Here is a 23,453-nt window from a genome sequence, read left to right as displayed (position 1 = left end):
CTCAGGGTTACGTGTTTACGATCGGTACTTAGATATGTTTCCAAGGTTTAGCATGAATGTCTCGCACATCACACAAAATTGAATTGGTTGACACGGTATTGATCGCGTAGAGTGCCACTGCGGGGAGGATATACATGTATTTGTAAAACCCTTAACGAATTTAACACTGGCGAATTTTACTTAGCATTAAGTACAGTTTTTGAATACTAAACTTGATTTCGGTGTGCGTCGCTTTAAGACGGAATTAAGATTGTTCCGACATAGTATTAGGTGTTAATCGTCGAAAGTGTTGCCCGTTAGCTTCGATATTTGTTGTAACAGTTATTTATTCAGCTACGATAGGTCATCGGCCTAAATGTATGTCACTGCTGATTACCAAGTATTATGCATGCGACGGATTCAAAAATTAAGCTTCCAAGAGGCAGAGCGGCTGCATTGAAATTATAAAAACAATACGTACAGGTATATAAATTGCAGTATGTAGCTTTTATATCACTGCTCTCTTTTCTTAAAATATACCAGGTCAGTTGAAAAAAGAGGCGGGCTCTCAGTTCAAACTATGCCAGCATTCTCCAAAATCAATTTTTAGGCAAATTATACAAATAATTTTAACAATCAGACATATGGCAACTATGACATTTCATTGCAATAAGGTTTTCTCTCATTGGATTTTTCATAACTTATTTATCTTAGAGTAGATTTATTGAAAAAAAACCCTAATCTAAGCAACCTCTACTGGTATATTAAAACCAAAATTAGAAGAGTAAGTTGAATTTTGCGATGCAACGCCTTTGTTTTTTAATTACCACCATAACAAACCGTCCAGGTCCGCTTCGCTTGATGAGGTCGACGTAGCATAGTTATTTCGAGGGAGGGTCCCCGCCCGAGTAAACACCTTGACTGGCAAAGTCGGTCATAACCGCGTTCCCTGCTTAAACGAAACAAGGGTGCAGCTACGCATATTTGTGCACTGAGAAGTCCTTGAATGTGTCATGTATATGTATCAAATGTTACTACCTTGATTACGGCCATCTACAAGCAGATGGTTTGACCATAGAAAGTAGTTCATCTACTGTCTATGGTTTGACAATTAAAATTCAGTTTATAACATATACCTTACATTGTCTATTTTTACCGTCAGAACTGAGTTGGCAAAATATATACTGGTTGTTCTTCCCATCAGTTGTCGTAGGTGTTGAGAACATCACTTTTCTTGTGCTAGACAATAAACAAAATAGAAAAAGGTAAACGAGTACAAATTCAACCCTTAAAAAACCCCAACCTTCGTTTTTTGAATGGTGTATGTGCAATTTCCCGGAAAGCTTTCACTAACTAGATTACTGCAATTCAAATTCACAGCTGTTTTTAAAATTACTTCGAAAATTGCAATCAGCTACATAGTAGTTCTCGATTTGGTGTAAATAAGGACAATATAAATCACCGGATATAACGTAACCTTCGAAGGCGCTTCTTATTAGCTTTAGCTAAATGATGACAACATGTTCACACCTCTCAAAATCGCAATGTGCATGACCTTTGTCATCTAATACCATCATTTTTACATTTTGCTCTTGTCTTATTAGGGGCCCTAGCTTAGTCTTATAAATGTTCTTTCAATCATGGCAACCACTTGGGCCCCACTAACGCTGCTTGCAGCTTTAATTTTTAATTTAATCCTTTCTTTCTCTTTATCTACTGCAAGGCTGGTTGCTATATTATTTACATATTCATGATATGATATGCATTGGTATACAAATTTATTTGTGCTCTAACACTGAATCATGAACGAACCCCTCAGTCCTCCTGTTGCAGACTTATTGTTAGTGTCACAAGTTTTTTTGTTTATATCTGACGTCACAAGTCTACCCTCCTCTGGACTCTCTCTTCTTCCTACAATTTAGAGTTCGACTTGATTAATCGTCGATTTTGTACTGATGCTCATAATGGGTCGAATTCATTTTTCAAATTAGACTCGGCTATAATTTTATGGAATGTGAATAGAAGTTCACGGTTATACCTTAGAAGAACGAACCGTCGGTAATTTCCGGTTCCAATACACAAGACGTCTTCAAAACACAGTTAAGCAGGGACTAAAGCACAACGACAAACAAGTGGAACTTTCCTACTACACTCTCAATCAGCATGGTAAAATAAAGGGGAAAAAACAACTTCAAACATTAAAATAATTAAAATAATTGGATACAGTTTGATGAGCCTGGGCCAGCCAGTGAACAGTGCCCTAATATTATATATTTAAATGATATGAATAAATCACGAATAAGACATACAAAAAGATGGCGCCGACAAGAAAGACGTGAGAAATAGAGAAAATGAACACTTGTAAGCAAATAGACCGGTCAAAGTGACATTACAAAATCTATAAATTAGGTATAATTTTCTTATTTTAATTCGTTTCGAAGTGTTTTTATTATTTGAAATATGCTGTATGCAGCCGTCACATTTTTGTGGAAATAAACGATATCATCTGAATCTGTAAAATAGTACTGCATTCGTAAAATCCGTGGAAAGTTCCAAGAGAACTGTTAACAGACGCTGTCAGTGTGACAATACGCGAGGGAAGACAAAAACGCACTGGTAAGTATACCAGGGCTTTGCTGCCTTTATTTGCTTCAAAGTTCATCACGAAATAACAAAATATACAAACGATATTGTGTCAGTCAACGCAATAACATTAGCGGGGTGTGGAAAAATCCATTATTGAAGTCAAACTTGACCTATTATCTAGGTATCAAGCGCAAACATCTACACATTCACTTGACGCGACAAAAGTTAATGTTGGTGGGTAACTTCACAACTGCAGACACGAATCATGCTTTGGTGTGAAATTCGGGTTATTGTCATACGTCCGTTAAACATAAACCTTTATTAAAACAGATAAATGCTGAGTTTTCAGATGTAAAGTGTAGCATTTCAAAGTAATAATATAAATGTATATACTTAGTAAACAAAAACAATAAATGGGCAACTAAACAAAACATGCCTTTCATAATTGCGACTCTAAAGGTATTATGTCACCTGTTCCAAACTTGCCAATGTTACCATGAAAAGAGAAAATCTAACCAATCACAGTTTTTAAGCGGTTGAATGCTTGATAAAGACGACGCCCTCACATGGGCACATTGAAGACCAAAGAACGCCCCTTTGACCATATCATATTTAGATGACAGGTGACTGTATACCTTTAACGCAATAAACAAGCCTTTAATAACTTCTATTCTAGCATTTTTTGACAAGCAATCTTTTACTTCAGACTTACCCCATTGCGCATAGTACGCGTTGGAGATGGTGTGGTCTTAAATATGTCGTTGACGCAAACATGTACGTCAAATTTCTATGTTTCGACCATTTGCCACATTAAAACGCAGCAATATGGATCATAATAAAGCATCAGAATATATTGACTACTGCTAAAGGGAAAAAATCAATATACTGCCTGCTGCAAGGCCAAGAGCAAAAATAACCACAGTTTATATTGGTTGCTACTTTTAGCTTTAATACCCTGCTTTTTATTGGCTGGTGGGGAAAAAATGAATATATTTTGTCCATCTGAGTCTATAAAATAGCTCTGCATTTATAAACGAGGGAAAGTGCAAGAAGAACTCTTATTGGGAGACACTCTTAGCGTGAAAATACGCGAGGGGAGACCAAAAAGCACTGGTATGTATACATAATGCTTTACTGCTTTTATTTGTTTCTACACGTTTATCACTGGTACTTTCACGAGCGAATCATTCCTGATTGAATTATTACACCAGGGTAACAATTATCGGTATGAAAATGTCTAGTATTTCTAAAGACGTTTATATTGTCTTAAGGCAATATTAAAGAATTAGTACCTTTGTGTTTTTAACCACGGTAGTTGTCGTTCACACTGATAGTATTGTATCTGGAAGAAGGTATTAAAATAAAACAATAAATGTCTCCACGAGAAAATTCTTGCATAATGTAGAAATACACCACATTGTTATAATAGCGTGTTTACCTACATAAAAAGTGGTGCAAAATTTAGCTGCATGGTTATGACAAATATGTTCTTCTCGTTTAGAAAACAAAATGAAGATTACCTTAAACTTTGCTATCGCAGCTATTCTTGCTATCGCATACGCCGACGACGATGTGGATAAGCCATTTCATTCCAAGCCGTGGATTTGTACACATCTGGTCAGGAGATTTTATAATGACGCGATAATGAATGCCGTTATGACAGAAGGAGTCGACTGTTTTGACGAATTGTCGACCCTGCCTGATAAAATCAAAGATATGACCCCAAACGGGATTTACACGACCTACTTGGCTGTGGGACCATATATTGGCAACAGTAAGACTTTCAGAGCTGTTGCCGTGGTGGAAGAAGAACTTGAAAATATGGACCTGGTAATGTGCCACATTCTCCTTCAACATAGTAAAAAACCATTACTTTGTTTATTGTTTCAATATTTCTTTTATACTGACAACAGCTCAGGTGTATTAGTACGGGACGAGAGGGTTATCATGATTGATTACGCATTTACTCCTTAGGTATTTCCACAATTGTTTTGCACTTTCTTTGTATAACTCTTTGTAAATTTTGAAATTGTAAAACATCTTTCAGCAGGCTGTTTCATCTCTGAAAAAACCCATCTTTTAGCAGACGATTTTTGCCCTGAAATTCTTTAAATTTTACAAGGAAAAACATTGCCATTTGCATTACAATGACGCACGCATTGTTTTCTTGTAGAATAGAAAAAAATCAAAGGACTCCGGGTACGAGATCCTCATGTTTAAATCTTATTTTATTGTCTTCATTATAGGGAAGAAAGATGGAAAATCAATTTGCTGTCGATTGCTTCAAATGTAATGTCGATTACTATGACAATGCTGAAGTTGCCATATGCAAGGAACTTACTATGGAAGTACGTATTTGCTTATAGGCAACCAATTGCTCTTTTTACAGAAATTGCAGCCGTGCATTATTGGAACAAAAAGTGTCGGGTCTATGATGTTGAAATGGTTTGTTTTTTATAGCGTATGGGTTGCTTTGATTTTGCTTCCTGTCCTTGAGTATTAGTTTTTAATTTCATAGGATTGGTAATGTGTGTCCTGGAGGAGTTCATTAATTGAGGTTTTCAATTAAACAGAAGAAAGCATAAATGAAAGGTCACAATACTCATTAACGTCATTTTCACTTCTATAAATTGTGTCTTTATAGCGTAATTAGGAAAACTAGCGATTTCCTGAAACATCTGGACATTAATTTAAATTAAATTTTCTCCAAATTAATACGAATTAAGAATGTCCCGAATTACAACCTTTTGAACATGACGGAAGTGTAACTTTTTCGTTTTGAAGACAACGTAAGCGTTTCTGGAGATGAAACCAATCGTGGGAAATTTCAAAACATGACAATTGTAGCCGATTGGTTGCGATCGACCTGAAACTTACTCTTATTACAGTGAGACTTCTGAATCAGTGTGTGTGTGTAATTCAGATGACATACTTACAACTTGATAAGGTCTTCCTCAAAGAGATGTCTTGTCACCTGAAATAGTAGCTACGCATCAAATGCATAGCACTGAAATATTATTTCCATACACAGTTTGTGTATAAAGTCTTGATCATAGCTTTCATATCAGAATTAATATTCGTTCAGTAATCCTTCTCTATTCTTATGCTTTCGAATCAACATTTTGCAGGAGTGCCCAGAACGACTTTCCGGAGAATTATATTGGAATCCACCGGGGAAGATTACATTCTCTTCAGACGCTGAGTTTTGTCTATACAGGAGAGATAATGACGAACATCAATATACCTGCCTGTTCTTCGACGCCGATCTTGATGTCGTGTCCTAGAAATGTGCATATATATGCCAGATAGATTTCATGACGACACGATATTTCGTGATACTCATTATTTCCCAAGAAATAATGTAACCTTTCATCGACATTGTTTATCTATTTCCGCTTAATAAATTGTTTGATCACACCTTATTGATATTCACAGTTATTTATTCTTTCATTTCTAATAGGATAGACACGATACATCTTACCTCTGTCGGTAAACGAGATCCAAACAGTATTAGTTTGTTAATCATGGGACTTGAAAATTTCTTGCAAAGAGTCTGGAATTTAAAGATGTTTGATATAACAAATGAATTCTCTATTACAAAAAGACGGAGAATCCCTTAAAAACGTAGACCAAATAGTTATAACCTTCAGACCTACACTGACCATCGTAACTGCCCATACAGATGGCAATTAACTACAACGACTCATTTCAGCTAACTTGTATGTGTGGCAAAATGAAACGCCTTTGAGCACGTGGTGAAGCGGCCACATCTCACCAACTTCATACGTTTACTTAAACTAAACATGTTGAGATGATATTGCCAGTTTTACAGGATTTCCCTGACATAAGGCTGTCCTTGAGTTGCGAAACATGGTTGACAAAACCCAAGATCTGCTACTGTACAACAGATTGTTATTCTTCCTAACGTTTACGACGTACACTAGAGACCTCTCTGATGATCATGACATGCAACGATTTAATGATTATTATTCAATATGTGATTATGATCCTGTCTAAGTTTAAACGTAATTTTCTTCACAAAATAGAAGCCGACGGAAACCCTTTTACATGTCAGGCGAATGTGCTGTCCATTGGCAAAATCACATACAATTTCTGTAACACCATTTAAAAATTTGCACTAACTGCATGTGTCTTTTATATGATTCTATCATTGAAATCGATAATAGCGGAAAGCGTAGTTGCAAACGAAAACTAGGCTATAAAATACTATTGAAATAGATCTGTAGCCTGCAACTAGATTTTGGATTGGCCAGTTTATGTATCGATGCATTTCAGTATACGTGTCAGAATAATTGTTTTTTAATTCATATTGTACTAAGGGTGTGTTTATGAAACCTCAGGCAGGTCTGATTTAGTAAAAAAGATCAAAAGAATAACAAAATACGCGATAGACACAACATTGGAATAATGGGATTGGTACATTTTCTCATTCATTTGAAACACCGATGAAAAGTAGTCCAGGAAATTGCATATTTGGGCTTCATCTACTCCATGTGATTTGAATCATGGGAAAAAAGCTCGACGCTTTGAGCTTTCATCAGGTGATATGGAAGGGTTCTCTATGTCTCTAGTTCTCTATTTATTTTATTATCTCCTCGCTTTCTCAATCACATCTTTTTATTCCGTCCGTCTACACAAACGCTCATCCTCTTTCGTGAAAGGCAAATTGATAATTAGGAAAACCAGGCACCGAGGCAAATTTATTGATGTTTATATCACTTGAAATTTAGCCCGTTGCTTACTATTTCCATCATGAGAAAAACTGCCGGTAGATTTTGCCCGGTCTGCGCTGATGGTAAAGATATTTAAATAATAACACACGCCAGCAAGGGCAAGATCACGATTTGTTGCCCGCCCAAGGGATGGTGCTCATGACGGTAATATTGATGATGGCCGAGCCGAAGGCGAGGGTATCATCAATATTACCGTCATGAGCACCAGCCCGAGGGCAGGCAACAAATCGTGATCTTGTCCGTGCTAGCGTGTGTTATTAATTTTATTACACCAAACAAACACTTGCTTTCGAAACTTGCTCAGAATGCAGTCAAGTGTCGAACGAGACTCGCAACAGTGAAACGTTCTATTTGTTGCTCGATCGCAATGCTACATGAAGTTGAATTAAAGTCTAAAAACGAAGACAGTGTTGTTCAAGCTTTTCTCGTTTAATGTAAAACATCGTCGTGTACTTCAGGTCGAGCTAATTTCTTGTACCTTTTCAAAAGTCATTGCTTTACAGAAAATACCAAGCAAATGTACGCGATGATGTAGTACGCGCAGAAAGGACGCGCGGTATTCCAGAACATGGTAGCGGGCTATATCACTGCACGCGACAGGGCTATATCAGCGCACGCGACAGGGCTATATCACCTTAGCCATGTTCTATCACTTTTTGTTCTATATCACGTGAGCGAGGCTCAGCCAATCACAGTACCTGAATAATACATGAGGTGTAATAAATAATGATGCAAAATACTTTTAATGTACGGATTTATGTTAATGTCAAACTGCTGCAAGATGAAGGCGTTATCTTGATGGCAATGCGTGCATCCGAAATTGTTAAGAGTAGCTTTCCTTTTCATTAATCGATTTAATAATGTATACTAAAGAGGAATCAAATGAAAATAGCCCTAAATATGTGAACAAATAAAAATATACCTCAGCTGCCATATGCAAAGTCACTCTGGATCGGTCGGTCTCATTTATCTTCAGTTAATGTTGGGATCTCATCACACTGTTGAAGGGGCAAAACTCATATTTTGATTTGGCAATTTTTGAAGGAAAGAAAGCATTGATGTAAGACCTTGTTGTATTCCTAAAGTTTATAGGTAACGAGTCGCACCTTAGCCGATAAACATCCACTCCTATTTTGAACAATTCTTATTTGTATTCCAAGACAACGCAAACCGAAAGCAAGGTCGATAAGAGAAAAGCGAACTTTTCTATATGTCAGGTATGTCCGTTATATACGGCAAAAGACAAAATATTGTGTCCACCGACGCTATAACATATTTGTTGGTGAGTAAGACATTCATGGTTAAAGTCAAACATGTAAACATATCAAGTGTAACAACGTAACTCCTACACATTTACTTGAATCGACAAAGGTTAATCTCGGCTGGACGTCGGTACTAAAGAAATGTATTAAATTTGGTAGATTATCGATCGGATTCGAACTCACATCACCAACTGAAGACATAAAATCACAATCCTTAAAACAGAGTGGTTCAATAACCCAGCTAAGTTGTGAAAATACCGGTTCCGAGAACCATGTATACACCTTTATAATACACATGCAAAAAGTCATCGTATTGGCTGTCTTTGATATCATATGTAGCATTTCAACAAGCTTTGCGGACTTTATGGACTTTAACAAACAAACAAACAAACAAAAGTGCCTTATACAGATGCTAGCTGAACCAACAAATCATTTTAATTCTTTATTTACGTATTACGCACAGTAGGCATAGGAGCAGGTGTTGTCACAAATAACATACCGTAAACAGAAACGAATGCCTGAAACTTGTACGTTTTGACGACTTTCTTTGGCTTAAGTACATCTTACAGCTAGAACTGAAACAAGCATACTGCCGTAAGTCAACGTATTCAAAGCTTTGCACGTTTTACGAAAGCAAACGGCATCAATGCGATGCAAAATAAAGCATCAAAATATGCTGGCTAACTGAGAACTCAAATAACCAAAGTTCATGATGAGTAATATTTTTTTTTAATTGGCTTTCAGAAAAAGCAGACAAAACAAAAAAAACAGAAAAGAAAAACCAAACAAAGAAAAAACAAAAAAGCAGGACAGTGCTTCCGTTTAAAATCTCAAAATTCTATTGGCAAAATAGACTTAATTTTGACCATTTTGAATCCGTGTCATCTTTATCAAAGAAACTTAATTTATGTTTATGTTTTTCTTCTATTATTCTTTCTTGTACCCATATTGTAAATTGTTGAATCTTTGGTATTCTGTGCAATCTCCTGCAATCATATATGTATTTCTTACCTAAAATTACTAAAACATTAACAGTGAATGTATCATCTTTCGTTATAATTCCCAAGATAACATTCTCTGGAATCTGTGTTATTGGAATATTACAATTTTTCAGCAAAAGCGATTATACAACACTCCAAAATTGAAGAATATATTTGCACTCAAAAAAAAAAGATAGACTATGTCTTCCACCCATTTATTACAAAAAGTAAATTTGTCATTTGTGATTACATTTCTTATTTTTTAAAAAAATATTGGTAGCTATTGTACGTGTAAGAATCTTGTACTGAAAGCTTTGCAGGGCAGTATCGTCTGTAATTTTGAAGGTCAATGGAAAGAATTTTTTTAGGTCACCGACATGAAATCTTTCTATTCACTTGGTCGTACTAACTTGTGTTTTAACTTTGTTCATAACCGTACTTTGAAAAAGACTTAAATATACTTTCCTACATATTTTTTCTGAAAAACGCTGGTTTATTAATCGATTATATGTTTCATTTTTTATTTTTGCTTTCAATTGCTTAGGAATAGCATCAATAATACTTATAAACTTCAACCTTTCTGATTGTCGTATATTGTATTTATGACTAAATTGATTAAATGTCATGACACAGTGATTTTCATCCAGTAAATCTTCCAAATTGCAGATACCATGTCTGTGCCACTTAACATAATGCACTGATTTATTATCGATTTGAATGTTTGGATTGGACCAAATGCACTGTGTGACTGGATCGCTATCCTTGTCATCTTGATTCAATTGTTTCAGTTGGCCAGACCATGTCATCAAAGTATCTTTCCAGAACTTATTTTGACTAAAATGTATTGATGCTACATTCCCTGCAATTGGTGGAGTAAAATAGTGGAGACACTGACCACTGAATCCACTAACAGCCTTAAACCATTCCTTCCATTGACATTCTTTATCACACATTAATCTATGAATCCAAGTAATATGTAAAGAACTAGCTAATGTTGACAAGTCTAACATGTTCAGACCGCCATTTTGTACATCACAGCATAATCTTAGTCTGTTTATTTTTGGCTGTCTGTTGTTCCATATAAAGTTAAAGAGAACGTCATTCACTTTTTTTACTAGAGTTGTGGACATAATTGGTAAGACTGACATAATATGTATGAGCTTCGGTATTGCCAATGTTTTAATCACACATATTTTCCCACACAGAGTCAGAGATCTTGTCGCCCATATACTTAACAAGCGTTCAATTGAACTCACAAGCGGCAAGTAGTTTAATTCTTCAATTATTTCACGCTTTACATCAAAGGTGATTCCAAGTAGAGTGAAAGGTTCGTCAGACCATTGATGATGAGTAATAGTTTGGGGCTTAAAAAATTCATGTTCTCATTGGCTGCCAGTGTGGTTCTGTAAATAGTACTGTATACAACAGGCGGCCTTAGAGTGACCATGAGCGAACCCCCCCCCCCCCAAAAAAAAAAAAAAAAAAAAATAAAATAAAATAAAAAATACTGGTAGGTATTACATGCCTTTTCATTTTTTATCTTCCTGAATATCTAATTCATCGCACAAACTTGTACGTTTTGACCACTTTCATTGGCTTAAGTACATCTTACAGCTAGAACTGAAACACGCAAACTGCCGTAAGTCAACTTATTCCAAGCTTTGTACGTTTTACGTAAGCAAACGGCATCAATGCGATGCAAAGCATCAAAATATGCTGGCTAACTGAGAACTCAAATAACCAAAGTTCATGTTGAGTTATAGTTTGGGGCTTAAAAAATTCATGTTCTCATTGGCTGCCCGTGTGGTTCTGTAAATAGTACTGTATACAACAGGCGACCTTAGAGTGACCATGAGCGAAAAAAAACCCCAGAAAATACTGGTAGGCATTAAATGCCTTTTCATTTTTTATTTTCCTGAATATCTAATTTATCGCACAAATTCTGTTTCAGTTTTTTTACGAACAAGTGTTTAAAATATACATTTTTATTAGCTCAACCAATTTTGGATATAGTAACTTTTATTCTAGCAATAGAAATCCTGTGCAATATTTTTTCGCCTGATAATCTCAAAGTGGTAGAAGCTTGGTTGATGTCTTTTTTCCTCTGTTGATTGGAGTTCTTACTGACGATATTAGATCAAGAAGAAGGTACGGCACTGGGCCTTTCCACCAGATAATTTTACCTTAAATACATACTATGCAAAAGACGAATATTTTCTTCTCATTTAGGAAACATAGGAGGTTTACGTTTGCAATCTTAACTATTCTTTCTGTCACACACACCAACGACAGTGTCGATCTGTAATTTAACTCAAAACCGTGGATTTGCACTAATCTCGTCAAGAAAGTGTAAGAAAAATCATTTGTTAATGCCGTTTCAACAACAGGAGTCGACTGTTTTGAGAAGTTATTGGCCCTGTCTGATACAATCAAACATATGATCCCATCAAGGACTTTTCGACCTGCATGTTTGTTGGAACATATTTTGGTAAAAGTAAAAATATCTGAGGCATTGCCGTGGTGAAAGATCAATTTTAAAGTAAAGACAAGGCAATGTTCTCCATTCTATTTGCTTGGCTACATTTACCTTCTTTGTAACATGTTAGAGGTTTATATGGTAATTCATATTTGCAAGCAAAATAATTTCATTTTAAAATATTTGTCACAAATCGTACGTTACATCTCATTTGTAGTATTACATTGAAACTTATACTCTAAAATTGCATTGGATTCCAATTACTCCTATAGATTTTATTTATAAACAATGTTGGATGTTATTTACAAGCAATGTTTTCACAGTAAATAGTATTGTTCATGTTTTTAACAACAGTGCGAGAATATGAACGCAAGATAGTGTTGTTATTAAGAACTGTTTTCAGCTCCCTCGTTCATCAAAATAGGAATGCTATTCGTCTGGCGAGTGCATTGAAGTAAAGCACGCCTTATTTTCTTCTGCGTTATTAACATTTAAAGAGTACCTGGCAGAAATGTCTAAATCACCTTTTTCACCTCATTATAGGGAAAAATGGAAAATAACTTATCCGTATAACGCCTCATTTGCATGTTTTAATAATGTTGTGATAATATAGCAGGTTCATATCATGGAACGAACTGACTAAAATAGAAGTAATATTCGCTAATAAATTAATCCATAAAGAAAAGCTTTGCATTATTTTGAGTATAGGTGTCGCATGAATCGTTTATTTTGTGAAAATGCTGTTTTGTATCGAAATTCCTTAATGCTTATATATCTATATATATATATATATATATATATATATATATATATATATATATATATATATATATGTTTGTATCTTCTTAGAGAGGTAAACTGCTGCTCGACGCAGGGATGCAGAGCAACATTACACTAAATATGAGAACACATCAAGTATATTTGTTACCTATCACTCGAGTTTCAAGCATACACGCGATTGTCAGATTGGTAGATTTTATTATAGAAATAACGGGCGAATCCCTGACCATTAACGTTTATTTGTGGGCAAGGGCGAGAGGAAAGCCAAAAATTAACGGGCGAGGCTTGCCGAGCCCGTTAATTTGGCTTTCCTCGAGCCCGCGCCCACAAATAAACGTTAATGGTCAGAGCGGAGTCTGTTATTTCCATTATATTATCAGCAAACCCGAGAAAACCGTCAAAATTTCCGAAAATGTCAGGAGCGAACGACAACCGGGCCAAAGAAACTGAGCAATACGCGACGCACTGTCACGCGTGCCGTAAAAAATTGGCAATTCCGGAGATATTTCAGAAAAAAGTATCCAAATTGACCTAAAAATGCTCCATTTTATTTTGTGATTGATTATGATCTGCGTTTAAGCTGTAAAGTTACGATACTTTGAGTCGTTAATCTTATTATTCTTATTCACGGGCATGTAAACAAACCATTACTGTGTATTTCTGGTCAGTCACGTGGTTCAGCTCGACCAATCGAAATGCGACGGGCAGGGCATGGTAATATAATGTATGAAATTTGCTACAGGTGCTTACGTATAAGTATTAAGTTTGGTCACACATTTTGAGTCATGAGTTGGATAGAAATTAGGCAAATAAAATGTTTTCCCTGTCAGCACTTACAGACAAATTCAGAACGCTTGTTTAACAGGTCAGACTTATTTGCATTGATTATGAATTACTTAGCTGTTAGAAAAATGCAGTGTTTGTCTAAACTATGAAGGACTCTTGACGTCTTTATGTGCCTTGTGATATTTCAGATATTTCCTGCCATTACCGATTATTGTAAATATGCTAAAAATCAAGGGTAAATCAATTTGATCATGACAATGACCGAATAATCCGTAAGCCATACTGTCACGTATTGAATGTATTCGTGTTAATTAGTACACCGGCTCTGCTTTCGGGATAGAATTTAAAAAACGCATCACGTGTCGTCTAAAGATATTGATAATGATAGAAAATCAAATAATCATAAAATCACGACGATAAAGCATCAAAAGGAATACCTTAAAACTAGCCATTAATTCCATTCGATCAACGTACGCGGAAAATTAGAGCCGAGTTCTTTCAATTACCCGATTTATAATCAATCGTTATTTTAACTAGTTAGTAACAGTAAAAACCACTGGCGGACTTGATTTGAGGAATATTCGATAAGCTAAACACACATGTGTATTGAAAGGCAATTCATCGCCCAAAATCCCGAAGAAGTGGTCCTGGGGAATATTGGTTTAAAAATAAAGCTCCCATCGTAGATGGGAGCTTTATAGCTTTGTCATTCATTGTCTTAACAAGTGCATATGGAATCATTAAAAAATTCTGCAGGGCTCGAAATTAGCGGTAGTCCCGCGTCCATAGACTACCAACCTAAACCCATGAAATGGTAGCCCACACGGACTACCAAAGCCAGGGACATGAAATTACTTAGTGGGTGACATGATATTAATCACTTTGAGATGACCGACGCTCATACAGTCAACCCAGCTGGACACAGAAAGGCCAGACTATGACTTTGTTATGTAAATGAAAAGGCGACAGTGCAGTCGAATTTGTTGCGACAAACTTTCAATAAAATATCATTATCTGAACTGATGAACTTAGATGACAGGCTCAAGAAATGATTGCCAACGAAAATTCATTTTCATAGTTTTTTAATCACAATGTATCGATCACAATGAAACACAAATTTATTCAAACTGTGAAGAAAAAGCTTCGGGCCATCCACAAATTACGCTTTCCGAAGTGTACAAAATCATGCCATGATAGCGTTCTATGGTGTAGAAGTATAGCCAAAATTGCCAAGAAAGTATTAGGAATATGACTGTACCAAGTTGTCATCCTGAAATTCTTCGCCAACCTATTTTAAGCCATGTTATGTTTACACGTGCAGAGTGAAAAGTTGTCATTGCGATCGAACATCACAATTTGCATAGAAGCTCCGCGTATGTGTGAATAGGTCGTCAAACTTTGAGGCATCACCGTTGTCCACTACACATGCTGTACCATTTTCCTAAGGCTATGATCTGCAGGTGTTGATGACAAATGACAAGAAAAGTCACTTCATAGATAGAATCATGAAAAATAAATCTTTCATTGTTTAAATGTCAATAAAAATATCCTTTACAAAAAATCTCTTAATGGGCTAACAGATCTTGTCACTGGGCTACCAACTTCAGAAAATGGTAGCCCAATCGGACTACCAGGAAAAAAGGTTAATTTCGAGCCCTGTTCTGAATGGAAATTATGGTAAGCTGTACATTTTCAATGAGAAATTTCAGTTTAGGTTAATTATTTGGAAGTGTTTAAATTGATTTAAACGAATATAGGCCATAGGAAATTAATCCGAGGACGAATCGATTGTGCATGCATCTTTTATATTACTTGATGCACATGTATATTATTCATTTGATCTGATAACACGTAAAATGCCAAGAGAGATTTTTACCTATGTTTAAACTGGTAAAAGAGTAGAATTGTATAGTTATGGAGTTCAGTGAGTCAGGCAAGTATATCAACTCGTCAAAAATGTCGACAGACGCTGAAGTAATCGTATTCCATGTTGCGTCATTGCACACTCTTTTGACGAAATGTGTACAGATCCATTGTTTTGAACGGATTGGAAAGTCTGTGTCCCCATGTACGACAATGGCAAGAGTGGTAATGGCAAACAAAAATCTGAACAGTAAACCCTATTTCTTATTATTGCTTTGGTAGGAGAGTAATTGAAAGTTTAGCGCATGAAAGTTTGAGCAAAAGCTTAAGTGTCCCACTTTGAGGCGCATACTACCTTCATATAACATATTTCATCGTCGTCCTTATCCTTTGCTATTAAGTTATTGAACACTTAAGCTTTTTCACAAACTTTCGTTCAGTAAACTTTCAATTATTTTCGAACCAAGGCAATGATAAAAAATAGGGTTTACCGTGAAGATTTTGGTTCTTGCACATTAGGGAAAGACTGCATTAACTTGCATGGTACCTGAAACCCGGGGTCATTGCCTAACCAACTCGGGTGACAAACAGAAGATTTTTAATCCTCCAAGTTGTGAATGTCCCATTGTTATGTTTATCTAATCCAGCTGCTGCCATTTTAGGAAAGGAAGGTCTGTGAAATTGATCTTCTGATAATTAAGTAGGGAAGTAGAGTATTCTTAAAATAATGGAGCTTTCCCCTAATGAAGACAAAGTACTCAATATTTGCTCGCAGGTAAGTTTTAAAATGGCTGCCATTCTTCATTCAACTCGACAAGGAAAATTATACTCAAGGTATTCGCACAGCGAAGACAATAAAACGTTTGTTTACTCCAACAGCTTTAAATGAAACGCTACAAGAGATTAATCAGACACGTTATTAACACTCTCTGCATGAGTTCCGAGGTAAATTCAACCTTGTTGTAGTAAGGATGCTGACTGGGAACACAACATCTTATAATTCTAAAGCAAATCATAACGTTATGTTATTTTGCTCTTACAATGCGCGAAACAGTCGAAATATAGTAGCATGGTTCTTCGATTTGTCAAGTGGCTCTAGCCTTTTTCTATTTTGATGGCGAAATTTACTTGTTTTGAAAATATACATTTTATGTCAGTTATTCAAATGTAGAGCTAAAACAGGCAAGTGTTATTGAACAATGTTTAGGGCAAATACAGGCAGAAGCTTCTTCAGTGGTGCACGAAGAATAAGCGTCATTCTATTTTTTTACTTGCTTTATGCCTATATAAGGCCGTATAATGTAATATATGTGATTGTTTCTATCAGTTGCAGATATTTAATCAGTGAAAGATCTGTTCAACTAACAATAATAAATGTTTCTCATTTGATGAAAACAATGGAAATTGACACAGTATATAGGTTGACACTGCACTTTGCAAAAGTACTGAACCTGAACTGATTTTTAGAGCCTGTCATAATGGATTTTCCCGTAGTATCCCGCAATGCATTGCTGCGGCCTTTTGAAAATATGTAACCGAACCCTGAGCAAAACCTGATATCTAGTGTTGCATGCACGTCGTGTCACATTGTCCAGCTATTCAATTGATGGTGATACAACAAGTTAGGCGCCTTTTTCCTTATCGGCGATTGATGCACGGGCCGGTCTTTAGCAGCATCATCCCACAAATGCCCTAAATTATCCATTTCGGTACGAAAGAAATCGAGCCAAAGACGGCAGTAGGACTAATCGTTTTCAACCTCTCGTCGGATCCATTAAAACACACTAATGAAGCTATTATTCTCAGAATATTTATTTTAGAGAGTTCTACATTTACTTTGTCACAGAACCAGAAAACTCCTTGGCGAATTGTTCATTTGGGTAAGGTATTGAGTTCTTAAAGCCCCAGTGCTGCTAACTTTTGATGATAATTTCACCATTTTTATCTTTATTGTGAACAATAATTCCTTGTTCTTCTCCCCAGAGTGTGTTGCTATACACAGTATCCAGCTTGTCAACTTAGCGTCTATATGTGTAAAATGCGTTGTTATTGTTTACATTTGAATTCTAGTCCGGACCAGAAGTCAGTTTTCAACAATAACAATGCAGTTTACAACCATAGGGGCTGAGTTGACAAGCTGTATACTGTGTATATCAATATTCTTTGGGGAAAAGAACAAGGAATTATGGTTCACATTTAAAATAAAAATGGTGAAATTATCACCAAAAGTTAGCAGCACTGGGGCTTTAATTGAACAATATCCATTAGGTGTTTGGATAATTACTCTTGTTCATGAACGTAAGATTGCAATTCAAATAGATATATTCAATACAGAGTTATTGTCTGATTTGAAAGATAAAATGAGTAATAACGAAGCATTGTATCAACACGAAATCTATTTCGCACAATTCTAGGACTCGACGTCAAGATCGGCGTCAAAGATCGTGCAGATATATTCATGTACGTCATTTTCCTTCCTGTACATACAGAACTCAGCGTCTGAAGAGGATGTAAGCTTTCCCGGTGGATTCCAGTACATTTCTCCGGAAAGTCGTTCTGGACACTCCTGCAAAACGTTGATGGGACAACGAAAGATTAGCGTAAGCTTTAAGTTCCAGCATTTGTTCAGCTGTTTTTGCTACTAGCTTTTACCTCACATGTTGGGAACGATGGCTTCACGATTTACGGCGCAAACGAGAGTTAACGTTGATGAGAAACATCATTTCTAGATTTTGAAAAGTCTGCACCGGACGGCAAAAAATTTCCTCGCGATGCAGTCTGCGACTTTGTTGCATCTTGTCGAGTATCTCATGATACAAGACACCCGCTTGGAAACAAAAAACTGATAAAATTGTCAGGTGACATATAAAAAGGATTTTAACTACGAAAACCTTAATATGAGCTGAACCACGACGGAATAAAGTTATTATGAGTGTTGTCATACTTCAATCTTTAGTTTTATGTCTTGAAAACGTAAAAAAAATCCATATTCGTCCAAATGTAACCCTGAATTTGAAACTCTAAACGCGCTGACGTGGAATGACTAATACAATATTTTTCAGAAAAGGGTTGCTTGTTGTTCCAATTACGTTACTAATGATGAATATTTAAAAATGAGGATAACAGCGACTCCTGGATTCACGTCAACTATCTAGTGACAGGAGAAACTTAAACTAACACACAAGGAGCTATCTCAGAACAGCGCAATGGCAATGGCAGTTCCGTTGAATATACTATTCAACTGTCACTTTTACTCCAACTACTGCAAGGTTAAGCTCACATTTTTTTATCAAAGGGTCACCGTTGGCTTTATTAGTGAGTACTTACTTCCATAGTCAGTTCGTTGCATGTTGCAACTCCAATATTATCACCATAATAGCTAATATTGCATTTGAAACATTCGACGGGGAATTTATTTTTCATCTGTTTTCCCTGTAAATAAAACAGTAAAAGAGAAATTACTCATAAGAATTTGAATTTGAATTTGAATTAGGGAAATATGAGATTGGTTGAAAAAGGTCAGCCCAAAAATACTTTACAAAATATTCAAAGTTCGTTAATTATTATACCAAGACGATCCCAGACACTTGATGAAACACCTAATGAAAAAGTAAGTAATTGGTCATCAAGACAGTTTCATTCTACACTTATACACTTAAACTGCTTACAAAGGCTAATAAGCTGTAAAGCGATCCATCGATGTCAGCAGTAAGCGGCTCACTGATAACGCATGCGTCAGTACTATACGATAAGCTTAAAATTCCTGATGGCATGATCACAACCATTGCAATCCCATGATTCTTGTGATTGCGTAATTTTACATTACAGCCCGCCCTTTATTCTTTTTTTCTGTTTTGAGCTAAACTGCAAGCAGTAAAATTGTAAAACTAAAAAGCATCCATATATTTTTGTTTGGGATAAAGCATATCACACCGTTCGATAGCATCAGCCGTACGCTCTGCACGCCGGTAGACGTCTTGTGTCAATAGTCAGCGCCGTGGCATAAAGTATGCTTCAAGGCCGAGGAGTGGGTCTCAGCTCAGGGAGCTTGCCGCACGCTGACTACTAGACTATTAACACATAGTGAAAAACCAATCTACCAACATTGAACTAAATCTTAATTTTAACTGCATAGCTGCGCGAGGTTATTGCTCAGCCCTATGTAATATTATCAAAATAATGAAATGATTCTTCAAGAGTATTGAACTGCTAGTAAAGCAAACATATTTTTAGTTCTTTTCAATGACGGAATACTGCTTTTATGTTCTCGAATATGAATGAAACATTGTGTGAAAGTTTAGTTTATTTCGAGTGAAGTGCATCTTTCGTCATCAATTTGAAAATAACACAATATGGTAGTGCAGTGTGACATACGAGTTCACTTTTGTATAAGAAACGTGTAGAGTTACATAAAATTAGTAACAAGAATTTAAAAATGGTAGAAATATCTTTTGTGAAGTATAAATTATCATGAAAGTCACACAATTATAATGTAGAACATTACCAGTTCTATACTTTCAAGTTCCTCTTCCACCACGGCAACCAGTCTGAAAGTTTTACTTTTACCAATGTACGGTCCAACAACCATATAGTTCGGATAGGTTTTGATCGGGGTCATGTCTCTAATTTTATCAGGCAGGGCCAACAACTCCTCAAAACAATCGATTCCTGGCGTTGCAACCAAATTCCAAATCGCTTTATCGTATACTTTCTTGACAAGATGCGTGCATAATCCACGGCTTGGAATGAAATGGAAAATCGACACTGTCGTCGGCGAATGTGACAGCAATAATAGTTGCGATCGCAAAGGTGAACTTCATTTTGTTTTCTGAATAACAAGAAAATATTTGTCATCACGAACCATGCCGGGAAAGTTTGCACTGTCTGTGCTGTAGGCAAAAACATGTACGTAACAAAGGAATGTATTTACTGAGTGAGAATTGCCTGGTGGTGACATTTAACGCTGTATCTTTATGCCTTCGTCTCTATCCAATGTTATCATTGTTAATGGTTATCACAATGCAGAAAATATAGACAAACTACATTTAACAAATTGATGTTGCCACAAGAAAATGTAACTGCTTTCACATAGATTTTCTATTACAAGAATGTTAGTTTTTATAAAGAGTATTTTTACACTGTTAGACAAAATCTAATCTATATTATCCGTTCATGAAAATTAAAACATAAATTGTGTAGTAATAAAGATACTCGGGCAAGACAAACACAATAGAACATGTGTAAACCTACCAGTGTTTATAGTTTGTTTCTCAGCAATTGTCACCCTTAGAGATGCCTGTTAATAACAGCTATCCTGGCACAAAAATGATCACAGTTCTATTTTGCAGACTCCAACAAGTAAACCCATACCCTCATTTCCCAGGAGCCAATAAAAACCTTTATGCTCAAAGTAGCAACCAATGAGAACATAGGTAATTTTTGTTCTAAGCAATGGCTAGCATTTTTTGATGCTATAGCTCGATACGTATTGTTTCATTGTAATTCCATTTACGTACAAAGCTTTTGATCGGTTGACTTGTGGTTGTTCGCACTTTTCAGTTTGTAATAGTGTGTACTGCTAAATCAAATGTAAGGGGTCGAAATACAGCTAGTGTTCAATAGGGTTCGAAGTCACAACATATGGTATCAAGCCACCTTGGGGAGAAACAACAGACAGAACAGCTCAGCCAAATCCCCACTCTCAAAAATAGAGTGGTTCAATAACCGGGCTATAAATAGACGTTTGACGCGTAACTTTGCTTTTACAGTATATTACTTTGGACCACACCTTGATTCGACGCGTACTGTGCGCAATGATGTACATCTTATGCAAAAGATTTGAGGTCAAGATATGCCAGAAACGGAAGTCTCAAATTAATTATTTTTTTGAACTACTAAACAAACACGTGTAAAATGTATGTTTTACCTGTTTGCCTGTCTTTGGCTTTGTTTGTTTGTTTGTTTGTTAGTTTTTGTTCAGAAAATCCAATTGACGGCTTTGTTTATCATTATTTTGAAACCATATGCCCACCTTTAACATCGCAAATAGGCAATTTAACGACAATGTATTGGTGTACAATGAAGCTATATACACGGTCACGATAAAGGTTTCGCTCATTGAATTGCCATAAATTATTCATCGGAAAGTAGATTTATGAAAAAAAATAATCTAAACAACCTTTACTGGTATATTGAAACCAGAATTAGAAGAGTAAGTTGAATTTTGCGATGCACCTCCTTTGTTTTTTTTGTATTGCCACCGTAACCAACCGTCCAGGTCTGCTTCGTTTGACGAGGTCGACGTAGCATAGTTGTTTCGAGGGAGGATACTAGCCCAAGTAAACCTTCTTGACTGGCAAAGTCCGTCTTAACCCTATTCTCTGCTAAAATAAATAGAGTACAGCAACGCACATACGATTTGTGTCTTGAGAAGTCCATGAATGTGCCACCAATCCAATACTAGTAATATCACCTTGATTACGGCTACTTGCAAGACGATCTTTGACGCTCAAAAAGTCAGTTAATAACAAATACTTGCACTGCCTATTTTTAACGTCAACACTGAGTGGGTAAAATATACTGAAAGTTGATCTCATCCGTTGTCCTACGTGCTGAGAAAATCATTTCCCTTTGATAGACTTAAAAAAAGAAACACATACAAATACATGCAAAGTAAACCCCTAACATGACCTAACTGTATTTTCGGTTGGTGTATATGCAATGTCCAGGAACGCTTGCGCAAAATTGGTTACTGAAATTCAAATTCACCGCTGTATTAAAATGACTCCTAAAATGCAATAATCTACACAGTAGTTCTCGATTGATAATCGACAAGTAATTCATAGAATGTAACATAACCTTCGAAGGCGCTTCTAATTAACTTTAGTTATATGATGACAGTATGTTGAATCTTCCAAAAATCACCATATGCATGACCTCTGACAAATATTACTATCTCATTTACATTCAATGGCTTGATTCTATTTGTTTCGCCTTTGTTTTGGTTGAGGCCCAAGCTTACGCTTGAGAATTGTTTCTTTTTTTTCTTCCACCGTTTCTTTGCTCCTCCAGAACTGATACAGCGCCACACCCATACATCCCAATTTTGTACAATTGTCAGGGCATAAGAGAGGTCGTGCATCTCGGCCGCACAGTTTTTGGACTGGTGACATTACCAGGCCGCCATCTTGTCTTTACTGAAAATCTAAAAAATTATTCTTCTTTTTACCTAGGGGCCTGGTCAATTTGTAAGTGGTGTATAGCAGGCAATACCTCTGGTCTTTGATCGTTGGAAATGAAATCTTGAACAGTCGCATGACTTTAGCCGCCATATTGGATATGGAAAAATCAAATTTTATCTGTGGTTAACTTCTTCCCCAGAACCAACACAACGATTGAACTTATATTGAAATTTAACCTATATCATCCTTAGTGTGGGCACTTTTAACTTTGAAAGTAAATTTGGATCGGTCACGTTGTATGGTGGCCATATTTCATATTCAAAATTCTTATTTAATCTTACAAAAATTGTTTATCTTCTTCTCCAGAACCAACGCACAATTTAATTTGAAATTTCAATTGCATTATCCTTAGTGTTAATATTGTCAAGCTTGCGAAACACGATTGGAGCGGAAACGTTATTTGGTGGGTATAACATTTCTTCGTAGTAATTTATCCTCTGCTTGACTGTGTTTTGAACACGCGTACGTTTTCTGTAACGGAACCGGAATTTACAAATTTCTTCCCCTCGTTGGCACTCTACTTTTACACGATCGATCCCGCAAAGTAAGTGACGCTACCTACAATTCCCCTTGATGTGTACACTCAGACATTGTTTGCTAAAGGCTTCTTCAATTTTATCAGTTTCTGAACAATTTGAAAATTATAATTCAATTTAAGGATTATTTGTGAAAACTATGTTCCAAAATTATTGATTAAGTTCAATTAAAAGAGTAAATTAAATAAGAAGTCGATGTTTGAAGGTGTT

At 36.1% G+C, this 23,453-nt stretch overlaps 2 protein-coding genes across 2 annotated transcripts; one reads left to right on the top strand and one right to left on the bottom strand.

Annotated features, from left to right (window-relative positions):
• The first annotated feature begins 3,598 nt into the window (after positions 1–3,598).
• On the top strand, positions 3,599–5,987 carry LOC139124160 (uncharacterized). Its single transcript, XM_070690302.1, has 4 exons — positions 3,599–3,678; positions 4,067–4,395; positions 4,812–4,913; positions 5,694–5,987. Exons 2-4 carry the CDS (start codon positions 4,075–4,077, stop codon positions 5,847–5,849), a joined length of 579 nt encoding a protein of 192 aa, XP_070546403.1. The 5' UTR covers positions 3,599–3,678; positions 4,067–4,074; the 3' UTR covers positions 5,850–5,987.
• Positions 5,988–17,262: 11,275 nt separating this feature from the next.
• On the bottom strand, positions 17,263–20,834 carry LOC139123668 (uncharacterized). The gene is made up of 5 exons (XM_070689839.1): positions 20,717–20,834; positions 19,971–20,294; positions 18,794–18,898; positions 17,712–18,032; positions 17,263–17,361 (listed from the first exon to the last, which is right to left on the bottom strand). The coding sequence occupies exons 2-4, from the start codon at positions 20,082–20,084 to the stop codon at positions 17,877–17,879; spliced, it is 375 nt and encodes a 124-aa protein (XP_070545940.1). The 5' UTR covers positions 20,085–20,294; positions 20,717–20,834; the 3' UTR covers positions 17,263–17,361; positions 17,712–17,876.
• Between the last annotated feature and the right edge of the window lie 2,619 nt (positions 20,835–23,453).

This window comes from Ptychodera flava (assembly GCF_041260155.1).
Source record: "Ptychodera flava strain L36383 chromosome 23 unlocalized genomic scaffold, AS_Pfla_20210202 Scaffold_23__1_contigs__length_28996876_pilon, whole genome shotgun sequence".
Taxonomy (NCBI): domain Eukaryota; kingdom Metazoa; phylum Hemichordata; class Enteropneusta; family Ptychoderidae; genus Ptychodera; species Ptychodera flava.
This window is presented reverse-complemented; position numbering and strand designations above follow the sequence as displayed.